The sequence below is a fragment of the Fistularia commersonii genome, chromosome 31, assembly GCF_037954325.1.
Source record: "Fistularia commersonii isolate RoL2024-O1a breed Wild chromosome 31, RoL_Fcom_v1.0, whole genome shotgun sequence".
In the NCBI taxonomy this organism is placed as follows: Eukaryota; Metazoa; Chordata; class Actinopteri; order Syngnathiformes; family Fistulariidae; genus Fistularia; species Fistularia commersonii.
This window is the reverse complement of record NC_141314.1, coordinates 10,559,588-10,575,020: the sequence shown is the minus strand read 5'-3', so window position 1 is coordinate 10,575,020 and position 15,433 is coordinate 10,559,588. Positions and strand designations below refer to the sequence as shown.

The following is a 15,433-nucleotide window of genomic DNA, read 5'->3' as shown; positions in this document are numbered from 1 at the left end:
AGAAGCGAGGGGGAAAATACGTACGAACACACACACTCACGTACGAATTTGCAAATCTCAGTGTCCTGAAGTCAAGCTGCAGTGTTTTGAAAGGGGCAAATCAGTTGCTGAACGGTTGCCATGGTAGCGTATCCTGCATCCCCAGCAGCGAGGCTGAGCTAAGAGAAATGAAAGCATCTCATTTCTCCCCGCGTGTCTTCACGGGCACCGAGGCCTATTACGCCATGGAGTCGCCGGCGGAGTTGCCGGGCGGACGCGGGTCTCGCCGATAAGCCCTATCCACATCAAAGTGTGCGGCTCGCCAATCAAAACAGTTTACTGTCGTCCAGGTGGGTCCCGGAGAGGCGCTCGCCGACTGTCGGCGTTCGATGACAACAAAGTCCTGCAACCGGAAACACGTGTATGACCGCATTAAAATGCAGAGTTGACAGGATATATAGAACTCTCTGAGGGGATGGTGTTTGTCTGCGTACAAAGTGTGCTATTCCAGCGAGAGAGGGGGATATATGTGTGTGTGTGTGTGTGTGTGTGCGCCTCACAAGTATCTGTTGGTTAGCATGCTTGCATGTACGATCAAAAGTTGCCTTCATGCGAAATCCAGATAAATAAAACATGAATGATGCTGTGAACTAAACTGAACCATCTCTTTATGAATAAATCATTCCTTCCTATCAAGGATTTCCCAACAGCTTCAGCAGCAACTCCATTATGTAACCCAGTGATATATAACAAGGATGTTCATGATAATACACACACACACACACACACAAACACATTACATTTGCCTTATTTTCAATTGATATCATTAATTGGCGTTTTTGCGCGACACCCTGCATCATATGTACAAACAGTTGATGTGTTTTTCAACGGATAGCAATTCAATATTCGTATTATTCATTCAATATGAACACCGCTTATCCAATCAGGGCCGTGAGGGGGTGGAGCCTAACCCAGCGAGATGGTGGGGTTCACCCCGGCATGCAACGATTCACCTTCTCATTCGCAAATTTGGTAAATTTTGGGTCTCCGATGAAGCTCCTGCATGTGCAAGGAACCCGGAGAACCCCACAGAGACTCCGGCCGGCGAGAATCCAGCCGGGAAACTTCTTTTCTACAAAGCGGAAGCGCAAACCGCTGCAGCACCGCGTCTCCCCGTCATTATAAACAATGCCCGAAAGCGATTAAACTGCGATGCTTGACAAAAATGCAGCTTCTGCAGGTTTCAGTTTGAAAATCGGTTTCTCCCGAGCCGGTCCGGCGTCTGAAATACAATTGCTGGCGAGCTCATGAAAAAGCACTTTGGACATTTTTTGGCATCCAATCATACAAGAAGTTGAAAACAAGTCTTATTTATGGCTCCGGGAGGAAGATCCTGTAAAGGAAGGAGGAGCCGCTCGTACTTCATGCGTTTATTGCCGTCGCCCTGTCAGCCGCTGACAGGAAGCGGAGAAACTTTTTGAGATTTCGACGGGAAAAAAAGGTAAATAACGGCGGACGAAAACAAATACTCGGATTGAGGGAGACAAATCTTCCCCAGGTTGGCGGAATAAATCACACACACCGCTAGTTAGCGGGCGGCGCTGACCATCCGGCTGGGGAAGGAGGGCGGCTGATTCATTTAAGGACACGGTTGTTTCATGGGAGGGGAAGGGGTTCAAACACACACAGGCTAACACACACATTCAGATGAAAACCAATGAACGCTATGGCTGAACAATCCAAGATCCGGTTGGAACGGCGGCCGAAACGTGCGCAAAAAAAACGTCCCGTAATAATGCGTGGATTTAAAACAAAAAGAAACTAGCATCCCAGCAAACGCCGGGGTTTGGAGATTAAAAGCGTGACATGATGAATTCTCGGTCGTACCATGCGGAAATAGAAGGTGGGGAGAACAGTGCAGGAGAAAGTAGATGAGTGGACAGTTAGAGGAGTGTGTGTGTGTGTGTGTGTGTGTGTGTGTGTGTGTGTGTGGTGGGGAGGTGGATCACTTGAAAAATCCACCTGTCTGCAAAGATAAACACAGGGAAGACCCACCAGCGCAGACTGGCGCCCTGACTGACAGTGCTGACATTTAGAAAGAGCACAGTAAACAAGGAGGCGCGGAGAATAAATATCACGGGCGGGGGAGTGTCTCACACACACACACACACACACACACACACACTGTACACAAATGTATCACATCGATACATCGTTGCTGGCAAACACACGCACGAGCTCAGATGAGGAAATTAAACAGGCGTATTGATTAACGGTAGCGGGAGCAGGGCCGCCGTGGGGCCGCCGCCGCCGCCGCCGCCGCCGCCGCTCCCTGGCCTTTTGCCTCTGATGAGATGGAGGAGTGTGAAGACCGAGGCGCCTCCTCCTCTGACGCCTCACGCACCTGAAGAACATTCTGTTCTCGCAAACCGTAGACAAAAGCGCGGCGGCGGCGCTCAGGCGCACGCGGCAAAATAAGACTCTATATATTGATTTGCTTTCCTTATTGGACGCTAAAAGCCGCTCGCTGATAAATGGATGTGAGGATTTGCGAAGACAATCATGTTTTATGTTTACGGTTCTGCTGACCGATGTCCAAATAAAAAAAAAAAAAAAAAATCACATTATGTCATACAGCGTTGGAAACAGAGATCTTCTTCTTCTCACACGGATATTTCTAGTATGATAACACAACTTTGGGATGAAGATGGCGTTCGTAAAAGCGGTCTGGGACGTGTCCTCAGTACAAACAGTTTCGGATCTGCCTGGATGCAAATGAGCAGAGCGCCAAGGTTAATGTACCTGCGCAGAACAAATAGGAATTTCTTTCATCGCTGATGAAAGGTGGGACCCAATGCGAGATAAATCCTCTCTAATAACGCAAGTGACTCCGCCCCTAAAAATGGGAACCCGACACGGTGAGCAAGATGGAGGGGGGAGAAGATGGAGGGGAAATCCACAGTGAGATTAGGTGGAGCGAAGATGCTCGGGAGGAGTTTTGTCACAAGCGGAGGAGCCTAAAACCAACATCTGCACCGAAAAGTAACACGGCAAGAAGATCACTTGTATCCACCTCTTGGTGCCATCGTGGAGCGAGAATTTCAGGATGTTCGGTTTCAGGTCGCATCATTGTCAGGAGGTCGCTTTCCCCGCGGAGGTCCAGATGTTCAAGAGTGCGAGTGTCAACCCTGACTGCAGGATAGGTGCTGGAGATGTTGAAGGAAGGAAGGAATGAACCAATCCTGAACGATTAATTCCTCCTAACGACATAATAAATACCGTAATTTCTGGACTATTGAGCGCACCTGAATATAAGCCGCACCTGAATATAAGCCGCACCGCCAAAAATAACTAAATAAATCTACGTTTTGTCTAGAAGCCGCAGGCGTCCACGTTGTAACTTGAGATATTTCCACAGAAACTTTAATTTAATCCATACCAGTAACATCCACGAATACGTGCTGAAAATACTTTTTTTTCCAAACAGTGGCTGTTACACGGCTGATGAAAAAGATGAATAATAAATAGGGAAAAGTTCATCCATCCATCCGTTCTTCCTCCTGGGCACTAAAACCGTTAAAGTCGACTTCTTCGCTGTCGGAACCGAACGGCCTCGGAATTTCACGGTCATTTCACCGCCCCGATCCGACGAGGCTAAATGTTTCGACGGCGTGAAGCTCATTAGCCCCAAAAAATCCACAAATTAGCCAAATCTCTGATTAAACCGCAGCGTCTTTTCGACTCCCTGATGACAAAGCGCCAATCACAAATACAATATTAGCGCTTTCATATCAAGATTTTTAAACATCCCTGATGTTGTGTTTTATTGCACCACCAAACACAAGATTTTTTTTTTTTTTTTTTTTTTTAACATCTAAAACACAAATAATTCCCATAAAAACAAAAGCGAGGTGAGATAAAATGTTGGAGAAACGACGCTTTCCTGGACAGCCGTCGAAGCAGGATTAGCAGGAGACAAACGGAGGCTCTGAATGGAATAAAGACGGGCTAAACTAGAATAGCATTCAAATGGGCTGTGACCTACAGACCTCCTCCCCGGGGAGAAAGAGGACAAGGACTAAAAAACCCTTCAGCGCCGTGTCAGAGGACAGCAACTCAACCACAGCAGAAAAGAAAAGGAGGCGGATTACCGCGGACACAGAAGAATAAACTATCTCCAATCCACACAGGAGGGTGAAATGGCTCCCTACCATCTGGATCCGCCGGGAATTGGCAGGGAAGAAAATTCAACAAGAATATTGGACTTTATGCCAATGTTGCAGAGATGGATTGTGCTCCTTGTTCCTTATTTGTGCGCACGAGGCAGGACGACGGGTCGGTGGCGACGCCTCAGCGCCGCCGTTTTCGGAAAAAGGAAGACGTAACTTCGAAAGTACTTCCACTAGGATAACACAGTACCCTTAAAACAGCCAGTATTGGGCATTTAATTTTAATTTGTGAGTCTTTCCAAAGGGATTTTAGCTACAGTGATCCCTCGCTATAACGCTGTTTACTTTTCACGGTTTCGCTACTTCACGGATTTGCATGGTGCGTTGTGTTCTGCATTCCGATTGGCTAAAAAGTCACTCCGCTTCTTCTCTACCTGTGCGTCAATAACGTTGCAGTTTAATATGTACACGTACGTAAAACAGCTTGACAAATTTACATGACGTACGTGGAAATTCTCTCGCAATTTCGAGTTTCTCTAAAACCCATAATGTTGACAAAACGTTCTGGATCAGGGCCTGAAAGGCAGCGGAAGATGCTATCTATCGCGGATAAAGTTAAACTTCTGGACATGCTAAGGGAAGCTAAAAGCTATGCGGCTGTAGGTCGGCATTACGGAATTAATGAATCTTCCGTTCGTTCCATAAAGAAGGAAGAAAAGAACATTAGGACGACAGCAGCGATGTATAATAGAGTATTTAATTGTATAATAATTGTAAAAAAAAAAATAAAGGTTTCTACTTCACGGATTTTGCCTATCACGGGTTCTTTTTGGAACGTAACCCCCGCTAAAAGCAAGGGTTTACTGTATTAAGAATGTTTTCAGTGTCTAGAAAAGCAAAATCGTCGTCCTTAAGCCTGAACGAAGTTGATTCGTTGTTCGCCATCCTTTTATTGCAAATCCCGGCTGTGATTGGACGAGAGACGGGGTTCACCTGGACTCATCTCAGAGAGACAAATGTCACTATTCGCACGTCTGGACAATTCAGGGTCTCCGTTGGACGAACCCCTCGCAGAAACCGTGAGAACATGGAGACCCCAAAGGGAAAAGGTGGAAACGTAAACCGCCGTGCCGCCCGTCCTTGAAGATGTTTTTTTCAATTTTAAATAATTTTGACAAGAGCCGACCCTCATTTCAGCCCGAAGCTTTGCTGAAAACTGGAAGACTTGATCTTGAAACGTGTCCCTCCAGGACGGGTCCGAAGGATGCACCATTTTTCCACCATATCCGCCCGCATATTTCATCAAACGCTCCACAAAGTGTGAACTAGAGTGTACGGAAGGCTGATGAAGACGACCTGAAATGATACGACTGGCTGATTAAAACCCCCCGGATAGCTGAATATGGAAGCGCTCTGACTAACGCTGCTTTCATCTGACAAAACACAAACAATAACGAGCTCATAATGCGAGTAGAGACGCATCAAACATGCTCCTCGGTGTGCCAGCGAGTGCAGAATAAAGCAACTGGGTCATCCGAGTTTTAGAAGGGAGTATTTGAGCGCCGAAGTGACCGGAGTGGAACGGCGGCGGTTTTCAAGACGCGGAGCGGAAGTGATCGTTCGGACGGCGACGCGAGCGAGAACATCCCGAGGTCCCGAGGTCTGCCAGGGACTCTGCAAGCAGGGATGCAGTCACCGTGGAGGGAAATTACAAGAAAATAATTCAGAGATGAAGGTTTTTCTGACCCCTATTTGGCATTTAGGTTCCACTGAACAGCGGCTGCACACTTGGGATGTGAACCCATCCCTGCATTTTCACCTGAGCAACATTTCCGCAGGGAAAATCAAGGGCAGATCTGGGAATGTTACACATCCGTCCCGTTTTGCTTTTTTTTTTTAAATTTATTTATTTTTTTAATAAGTATTTTCCTTCAGTATTGAATTTAAAAACTCCTTTTTTTTCCTTTTGTTTAATTCCCTAAAGACGATATACAAAATAATGTTGGTACATTTATATAGTCAAAAATGAATTTAAAGTTGAAACGAAACACAAAAAAATTTAGATATTTAAATTGCAATTTTCATCTTGTTCAATTTACAAGATAAGTATTTGGGCCGCCAACCAAAATAATTGCCCACCCCTGGTCAAGAGCATTAGAGTTGGTCCTCTACAAGCAGCAGAAGGTACCGTTTCCTTGCCATAATAATTACAAACATGCATGGAAGCCCATGTGGTTCATTAAGCAAGCACTCTCACACACACATACATACACACATCCGGTCATGAATGCAGGCACACACACACACACACACACACACACACACACACACACGGAGACAAAGAGAAACCGCAGGGATCCGAAGATGTGCACAAAAATCAATAGCTATTGCAGAGGCATTCTTTGGCTGTTAGAGGAGAACATTCGGACGACGGGCTCCATCCTGTAGGAGGCACATCTGAGTCTCCAGGCAGAAAATAGTATATGTCAGATGACGGCATGGGGGAGTCCGGGTCCGGTGTCTACATTAGGTGGTGCTGAGCACCTACAAGCAGAGCAGAGTCCTGCAGGTGCAGCCTTTCCCCCTCCCTGGTGATGTATGTATGAGTAAGGTAAAAGCAGAGTGAAATTACATTCCCTAAATGTCACAAGATGGCAATATAAAAATGGAGACTTGCACTTTGCTGTAATTTCCTCCGCCATCACCGAGGGTTAGGTTGACTGAGCACGCTCACTACTTCACTCCTTTCCAAACCCCGTCGCCATCGATGGAACAGATGTGGGAGAGTACAAGTACCGGGACGTCCATATAGGCCATAAACCAGAGCGGACTGAAAACACAGATGCCGTCTACAAGAAAGGTCAGAGCCGCCTGGTCTTTCTCAGGACACTCGGGTCTTTCAACGTCTGAAGAAGCTCATCAGGAAGGGCGGCTCCGTCCTGGGAGTTCAACTGGACTTGGTCTCTGAGAGGAGGATGCTGAAGAACCTCCTCGGTATCAGGGACAACGCCTTGCATGCCGGGCTAAAGTCCTACCAGAGCACCTTCAGCTGTAGACCGAGACCGGCGAGGAGCGCCGCAGAACGCCACAGAAGGCCATCAAACTATGGAACTCCTCCCAATTCTACAAGTAGGAAACCTGACGGCAAAATGTCAGTATGTTTTGAGTGTATGTTTTGAATCCTTTTCCGGCAAAAGGATTTCCTTTGGGATTAATAAAGTTCTATTCTATTCCGAACAAGATGTTGTATCTCGACCTGTGAGGAGTTCCGTTTCAAGAAAAAGACATCTGGCTCCCGAAGCTCATCGGAGGAGGATCGACTCTGATGGTGGTCGGCGGCGTTAAAGATGCTAACTTCCTCTTCCCCTTTGGGCTTCTTCCTTCAGGGGTCTCCACAGCAAATCCACCTTCTCCATCTAACCCTGTTCCCTGGATCCTCCTCTCTCACACCAACTACCTTCATATCCTCTCTCACCACGTCCATTAATCTTCTCTTTGGTCTTCCTCTGGACCTACGATTCCAGCATCCGTCTACCAATACATTGACTCTCCCTCCTCTGTCCGTGACCCGACCATCTCAGACCTTCTCTCCAAAAAATCTACCATGTGTCGTCCCTCTGATGGACTCATCCCTGATCCTCTCCATCCTGGTCGCCTCCAAAGAGAACCTCAACATCTCTGCAACCTCCTGCCTTTTGGTGATTGTCAGTGTTTGTAGAACATACATCAGGGGTGTCACACTCATTTTGGTTCGAGGGAGCTCAAGGGAGCCAGACCAGTAAAATCATAGTGTATTTAACTAACACTAAATCCAAAAGTGTTGATGTTTTGTGTAAAGAAGAACAGGTATATTATAGAAATCTTTCTATGTAATGAACTGTTCCTTAAAAAAATACATGATAAACAAGTTTCAACAACACTATGCCTCAGTTCTGTCTGGGCATTTTCTTTTAGTTTTCAGTGGCATCAAACAACCTGCTGCATCCACACTAAGCATACAGGTTTTCAAGTTGTAGATTTATTCCACGGGCCAGGTTGGGCCCTCTGGCGGGCAGCTATCGGCCCGCGGGCCGTACGTTTGACATCCCTGCCATACAGCATGGCTGTATGGCAGTGTACAAGTCTCACCACTGACTTGTACACCCTTAAAGATGCTAACATCATTGGAAAATAGAAAAGTCAAGTCCTTCTGTCACATAACGCATTCGCACTCTGGATGACGCCTGTAGTTTTACACTCATTTGTTTCATAACGAATACATGTGTGTATTCAAACAACTTTCATCCACTCATTCATTCATTGGCAGATACCAGGAGACCAGAATCCAGAATCCACCTTGTTGCTGCACCACCGTGACGCCCTAGGATTTCCCTTTTTGAAGTTAATGCCATTGTCTTGGGAGATTACGACAACCGCTATCATCGAGCGTTGGTTCGCGGCCAGGGTTTCGAGGTATTTCCGAGGAGGCGGGTGAGCTAGCGTCTTTCCAGCGACACCTGAGGCTGCGTTAGACAGCGTCAAGCAAACACCATGCGGATATTCAAGGACTGTGTCGTCTCTCGCCGCCGGTTCGGGGCCAACGGTGATACTGACATTATCCTCTCATCTCCCCCTGTTCGTCCCTCTGGAAAGCTCACAGAGTCAAACTATGTGCCTCTAATTTCAGACACTTAATGAGATTTTTAATTGGTGACCTTTTGAGAATGGTTTGGTACCGTAAGCTCATGAGAGGACTTCTCGCGGGTGGGGTGGAGACCGACGCATCGCGCTCAATATCAATGCCAGAAACCTTCATGATATCCTTTTAAGAGCTGGCAGTGACCGATTGAATCAGGGGATTCGGTAGATTACCGATCTACTGACAGGAAGTCATTGTAAACTTCCTCTCGTTATGAAAAGTTGGGAAAAAAGTCATCGAGCAACACGGTGGGAGTGTAAGACGGTCTGCCCCAAAGAAAGAAAAGGTTTTGTTTCCTTACCGCGGCGAGATGTCACAGCCTTGTTGCATGAAGGCCCCCAAAGAGAACCAAAGGGAGTTGAAGATGCCGAACTCGTTGGTCTGCTCCGGACTCTGCTGGTTGGTGTTCTGCTGCGCGGCGGCCTGGCCCTGCGGCAGCCCGTTGGAGGCGGAGGGTTGGGTCGGGCTCTGCGGCTCACCGCCCTCCTCGTAGTCTTCGGCGTGCCACTCGTACGGGCTGAATCGACTGACAAGGAACAGGACGACACTGACGCCGATGTAGGCAAACACTATGCACATCCAGATCTCATACGCCAGCGGGTCCAGGAACGAGAACACCCCGGGTTTGGACTTGGTCGGCTTCTTGATCATGATGGAGATACCGAGTGACATGAAGGGCTTGGAGAAGTCAATGACTTCTTCACGGACCAAGGTGATGGTCAGAGGAGCCACGGCCACGTCTGCTTTCTGAGGGGAGATGAAAAGAAGCCAGAAGGGTTGGGTAGGTTTGACAGGCACGTCTTTTTGTCCACTTTAAAAGAAATACATATGTTCCTCAGATGCATTGAATCATTATTGAACACTTGGATTAACATAAATTTGGGTGATCGGATACAAATCGGCCTGGTCCGACAAGTGCTAATGCACCCAAAGGCACCGAGGACGGATCGGGAGGCATTCTACCGAAGCAACTACGGCTATTAAGGACTCTTCGAACGACTCCAGAATTTAGAGAAACGTGATCGAAAAGTACCGTTGAACCCGGGTCGGATGATGTGACCGTCTCCGATACTTTACCTGCAGTAACATGTTTATCCCCAGTGACCTCACCAAAATGTTAAGTTGCGTACATTCAGACAAGTTGTTGACGATTTGTAACATTTAGCATCAGATTGCCGAGTGAAATCATACATTTGATGGTATTTCCCACATCCGGGTAGCCTTTGGACAGTACTACTCGACGAGTGAAACCAAAGCGGATATGGTCTGAGCTGGTGGTCACCATGGTTACCCTCCAAAGTTGTTTGTAATTGCTGGATGAAGTATGTCAGTTTTCCAGAGTGGCTCTTTATGTGCAAGAGTTACCAAAACAACAAACTCCTCCAGAGCGAACAGTGAAAACATACAACTGGTCCTTCTTCTAATGAAGGTATCTAAAGACTCTTTTCTATCACGAGGCTTAGGGAGTCGTACACTCACCCCGTACACCAGCTCTCCCACCATGCCATTCCACATCTTGGAGTCGGGATCTCTGGCCCCGTACTTGCCGTCTGAGACGATCTTCAGTTTGTACTGATAGCCGACGTGCTTGGCGATCTCGGCGGCCAGCTCCACGATGTAGCCCTCGTACTTGTCATTCCCCACCAGCTGCTCATGGTTCTTCTTGAGCATCACATACGGGGATTCCTGTGGGCGCGAGGTGCCAAAGAGTTAGGCTACCCTTACATCGAGCATGACAAAATCAGCCGCAAACACCTAGTGTACGTTTCTGTTTTTTTACCGACTCGTCACTGACATGCATTTCAAAGCAAAGGCGGTTCATACGTGGCTGCCGTCATGACTGCACCCCCTTTATTCACTTTCTCTTCCGCACTCGGGGTAAATGCTGCGGCAGCGAGTATTATTTTCCAGTGGTACATAAGGAGAAAATCATCCGGAGCAACAGAAACCATTCTTTCATTCATTTATTCACCATCTCTAGTGCTTATCCTGCACTCAGGGTTGTGAGGGTCACAACCGTCCAGCCTCTCATTCACATGTCTGGACAATTCAGCGTCTCCAATCGACCTCCTGGGTGTTTTATGGACCGTGGGAGGAACTCGGGGAACCCCGTATAGACCCGAGGAGAGCATGGAGAACCCACCCCTGTTGTAAATTGTAGCAGGGATCTCCAAGGGTAGAAATCTTTGGAACGGGTTATTTGTCGATGATAACTGGGCAAAGACAGCATTACAGCTAACAGTAAAGCTTTAGCAATGTTGTTAATTTTTGCATCGCTAATCTACACTTTAGTGGAGGATATTTATGGAAGCACTTTCGGCTCAAGAGGAATTCATCAGCAATCTCTTCCCCTTTTTATTCGTAATCAAACGTCTCAAAGCACAAATCACTGTCTCTCCTTGAATGAAGACTAATTACCTGAAATTACAAGGTATTAAATGCGTCCGGTTCTTGGAAGGTATAGGGTATAATTCAAACACAAAGGCTTCACAAATGGATCACTTTGACGTCTTTGCAACTTCAAAAGGAGCGATGATAACGCCAAGCAGGCAGCGAGTAAGCAAAGGAATTAGACAGACAATCGGTCTGAAGCGCGCTTGTGTGTGTGTGTGTGTGTGTGTGTGTGTGTGTCTCATCCTTGTAGACAGTGAACAAGTTAGCTGGGGCGACCTCTGCCTCGGAGCCTGCTCGCTCCTCTAATTATACTGTACCAACATTTTTTCGTCTCACACTAATGGGGTGTCCAAAAGAATTATAGCTCCGGTGACACCCGAGACTCGGGTTTACTCATAGGAAAACACACCGCGTATGGAATTCCAGTCAAGTCCGCCTCTGACGGGTCACAATTCCCACAAGCTGGTGTGTGTTAAGGTTGCGCTGAGATAAGCATATCCTGCCAGGCTACATCATCAGGGTCTGCAGATGGGTGAGGGATAGGAGGTCCCTCTACGCGCTCTACTTATCTTATTTTCCCTGCTCTGTGCAGGAGTTGTGGGTGAACGCATGTAAAAATCACCTGGAAGAGGATCTCCGTGGGGAAACGGCGAGTTCAGGGTTCAAACCCCAAGAGGTAAGACGGGGAAAATGTTGAAATCCACAAGAGGATGCATGTGTAAGCCTTCTTAAAAACCCTCCACCGCATCAGACAGACTTTTTTGGGGGGATTTTGCGACGAATCACGCCGACATCGATGTCAGTGTCTGAGTTTTTAATTTCCACATATTTCTGTTGTTCTGAAATGAGAAATCGCGTTCTTCTCGTACCAGAAAGTATAAATATTTTCCGGACTATAAGTCGCACCTGGCAAAAAATGCCGAATGAAGACGAAGAAAACATATAAAAGTCACACTGGACTATAAGTCACATTTTGGGAGGGGAAATTTATGTGATGTGATCAGAGACCAGGAACAGACATTGACCTTGAAAGGCAAGTGACAGCCAACGTAATGTTAAACCGTTTGCCGGTTAAACCGTATTTTTTTTAGAATAATTAAAGCAATTAAGCAACAGCGGCTCAGCTTTATCGTCTCCGTCTCAGCGCTCTCTCGCAGAACTCTGAATATTCATCTAAACATCTAAACCGCAGGGTCGTAACAATAGTAACAACAGAATGCAGAGCAAGAGTCAGAACAGCTGTCTGGTATGTGAACGTAACCATAGCGTAAACAACAAATCAGAAAAGTTTACCAAACTCTCCATCTCACTCCAAATCTCTGAATCCATTGAATTTTGAATCCATCAGTGTCACTTCAGAGCAACTCTGCCAACTCCGGAGGTCGACGACTTCCTGTTCTGCTGTTTATGGGACATCGTGGCGAAGCATGAAGCAGGAACACCGAGAAGATCCTCCCGCAAAGTCCTTATATTCGTCATCCAGGAGACGTAACTGCACCGTTGACGAGCCTCTCCCTGCAGATCGTTGTTCCAGCATCCGTTTGTGAACTTGCTCCTCGAGCTTTAGCCGTCCAGCTTTTAACTCGCGATGAGCTTTTTTTTTTTCGCTTTCTTCATCGCAGTTGGAGAATCCACCGCTTTTTCGCCGATGCCTCACTCCTTTCACGCTCACGGCAAACTTTCTTTCTGCTGCTCGCTAGGCTGGATATTTCACTACTTGCAGCTTGTAATCTGCAGGATATGATTTTCCTTTTGGGGTCCCTTGTCTTTCTCGGTTGCCTTTATATGTTGACGTTTAAATTTAAAATTTTCCGTGGTACAAGAGGAGAGCGCTTTCTCGCGGCTGTCAGTGTGAAAATAACGAAAATGGGAAATTACCGTAGATATTTTAATGTCTAAGCATCTGAGAATAAGTCGCAGGAACAAACAAACCATGAAAATAAGTGACTTATCGTCTGAAAAATATGGTAGAGGGTCCTGCGGGTGTGTGTTTGAGAAAAAACCTCCGTGTCCGTCGAAAAATAACAAAAAAGGGGTTCCAACGCATTGCTAGGCGACGCGAAGGGAACTTTGTCGCTCTTAACGCGCGGACGCGAAATCACAACTGTGCAGAACGGCGCGCAGGAGAACCTGGAAATATCTAAATATTATGCAAACTTTAACCTCTGTATTCCATGCTTTTCCACAATTAACGGAGGGAAAATAACGACAGCGTTATGAACCAACCCGGAGACGGTGAGTGTGTCCCGTTAAACACGGTCTGCTTCACTCCCCCAGATCTGCTGCTTCGCCAGGCTCGCCTGCGAGCGCAGGTTGCGGGGAAGCACACAGTTACACCTACGCGCCGACAAAAACAACGAGCCGCGACTCGCCGAAAAGTTACGAGGTGTAAAAACTCAGTCGCTAGCCCAATAATTGCTCACACCTTATCTCTTCTCTTAGGTTCTGAGACAGAGAACCAATTTATCTTCCCGGGAAAGGGGACACTGATAGGAGATTATGTGAGAGAGTTATTTTGGCTTCGCTCTTTTGGGAAACTGCAACCTTCAGGTTAAACGAGGATATCAAGCGGTGCGTTTTTATTAAAAGCGGCGATGCATTCCGCGGCGTGCGTTCCACCGTCTCGCGCGGCGGGTCATTACGGCCGCCGTCATCCCTCAGCATGCTATTGCAGTTAGCAAAGGTAGAACACAGTGCAAATACCAGCCGCGCTGTCAAGAATATTTATCCCCGCACTTTTACGCTTGAATCCAGTCTTGTTCTTTTAATTTGCTAAATGGATGGCGCGTAAAGTTACGGTTTTTTTCTGACGCCATTACTGCCATTTAGTCCCAATTCTGTTGACATTTAAGAATTAGAACCCCCCCCAAAGAGGGACATTTAAGGGGAAAGGGTGTATCTTAATTAATAGCCGTTCCCACCCGTGTACTCGCATAAAACAGCCCGACCGACGGGAGACGATTCGGTATTCTAAGTTGTCCTCGCAATTAATGCCGTTATTTACTGCTGCGCTCAGCATTTCCCCACCGATCTCCGGGATCCTTTACTCAAGAAGGTTGCGGAGATTAGTGCCCGCGCTTTTCTCGCTGATCCCCATGGTCTCTCGGCTCCGCCGAACCTTTATCTAGCGAGCGGCGAATTTCTCTTAAGGGAATGTCACTGCAAAAAAAAAAAAAATGCTTTGCCCTATTAACCTTTTCAGAGGACATCAGCTGCACACATGCAGCGCGGCGAGAGCAGAATGTCTGGAATCAGCAACTATATTTTTACATAACTCATTTGGTCCTATTCGTGTGCTGCACGGACACGTTGGCTATTTCTAAAATCGGAATGGATGTACGAATATACATATTTTCCCGACTATAAGGCGCGCATAAAAGTATTGGATTTCCTTCAAAATGTGCGGAGCGCCCTGTGTGTGTTGTTGTTGTAAGGCGGACGTAGTAGAGACACCATGAGAACGTTAAAGGGGGAAGTGTGGCCGTGGATTGTATATAAAAGAACGGGTATGTGAGTTATGCAGAACATCGTTGTTTTAACAACCCTGAAAACATGGCCGACAAACACATCCAGCCACGTCACCGACATGGGCGAGGTGCCGCTCACTTTCGACATCCCGGTGAGTCACTGTGGAGAAGAAGTGGACCAGCACGGTAGCGAGACGCACTACGGGGTAGGAAAAGTCTTCTTGGAGACCACAGTTTCACTAAGAAGTAATGCCACGATTTGCGAATGGTTTGTAGATGCTCGGGCTAACGTGTAGATGCTCGGGCTAACATGTAGATGCTAGGGCTAACGTGTCCGCCGGCACTGTTGTTCCAGCTTTCGCAAAAGCCGGCATCATTTCCGAGGAGCCGCGCGGCACGGAAAGTGACTCCGACAGTGAAGAAAGTGAACCTGGCATGTTTGATGGAGATTTAGCGCAGCTGTTCAAATCAGAAACAGAGGATGAGGACTTCCATGGGTTTGATTGATGACGATTACCGGTAAAAAAATGTGAATACCGATCACAGTTTAGCTCCCGCTCTATTTCTAAATACGCAGACTTGTATGCTTGTGTGTGTTGTTGTTGTTGTAAGGCGGACGTAGTAGAGACACCATGAGAACGTTAAAGGTGGAAGTGTGGGCGTGGATTGTATATAAAACCCGCGCCTTATAATCAGGCGCGCCTTATGTGTGAGTTAAATACAGTAATGGCACACATAGCTGAGAC

At 47.0% G+C, this 15,433-nt stretch overlaps 1 protein-coding gene across 7 annotated transcripts in view; it reads right to left on the bottom strand.

Moving 5' to 3' along the window:
* gria1a (glutamate receptor, ionotropic, AMPA 1a) overlaps window positions 1-15,433 on the bottom strand; it is a 75,124-nt gene that overhangs the window by 22,001 nt on the left and 37,690 nt on the right. For all 7 annotated transcript variants that reach the window (XR_015104175.1, XR_015104176.1, XM_086139245.1 and 4 more), the window contains exons 10-11: window positions 10,306-10,512; window positions 9,128-9,573 (exon numbers count right to left, since the gene is read on the bottom strand). Coding sequence is in view for 5 of the 7 variants with exons in the window: in XM_086139245.1 (XP_085995371.1) it covers window positions 9,128-9,573; window positions 10,306-10,512 (653 nt within the window). In the remaining 2 variants the exon portion in view is untranslated. The remainder of the gene's footprint in view (window positions 1-9,127; window positions 9,574-10,305; window positions 10,513-15,433) is intronic.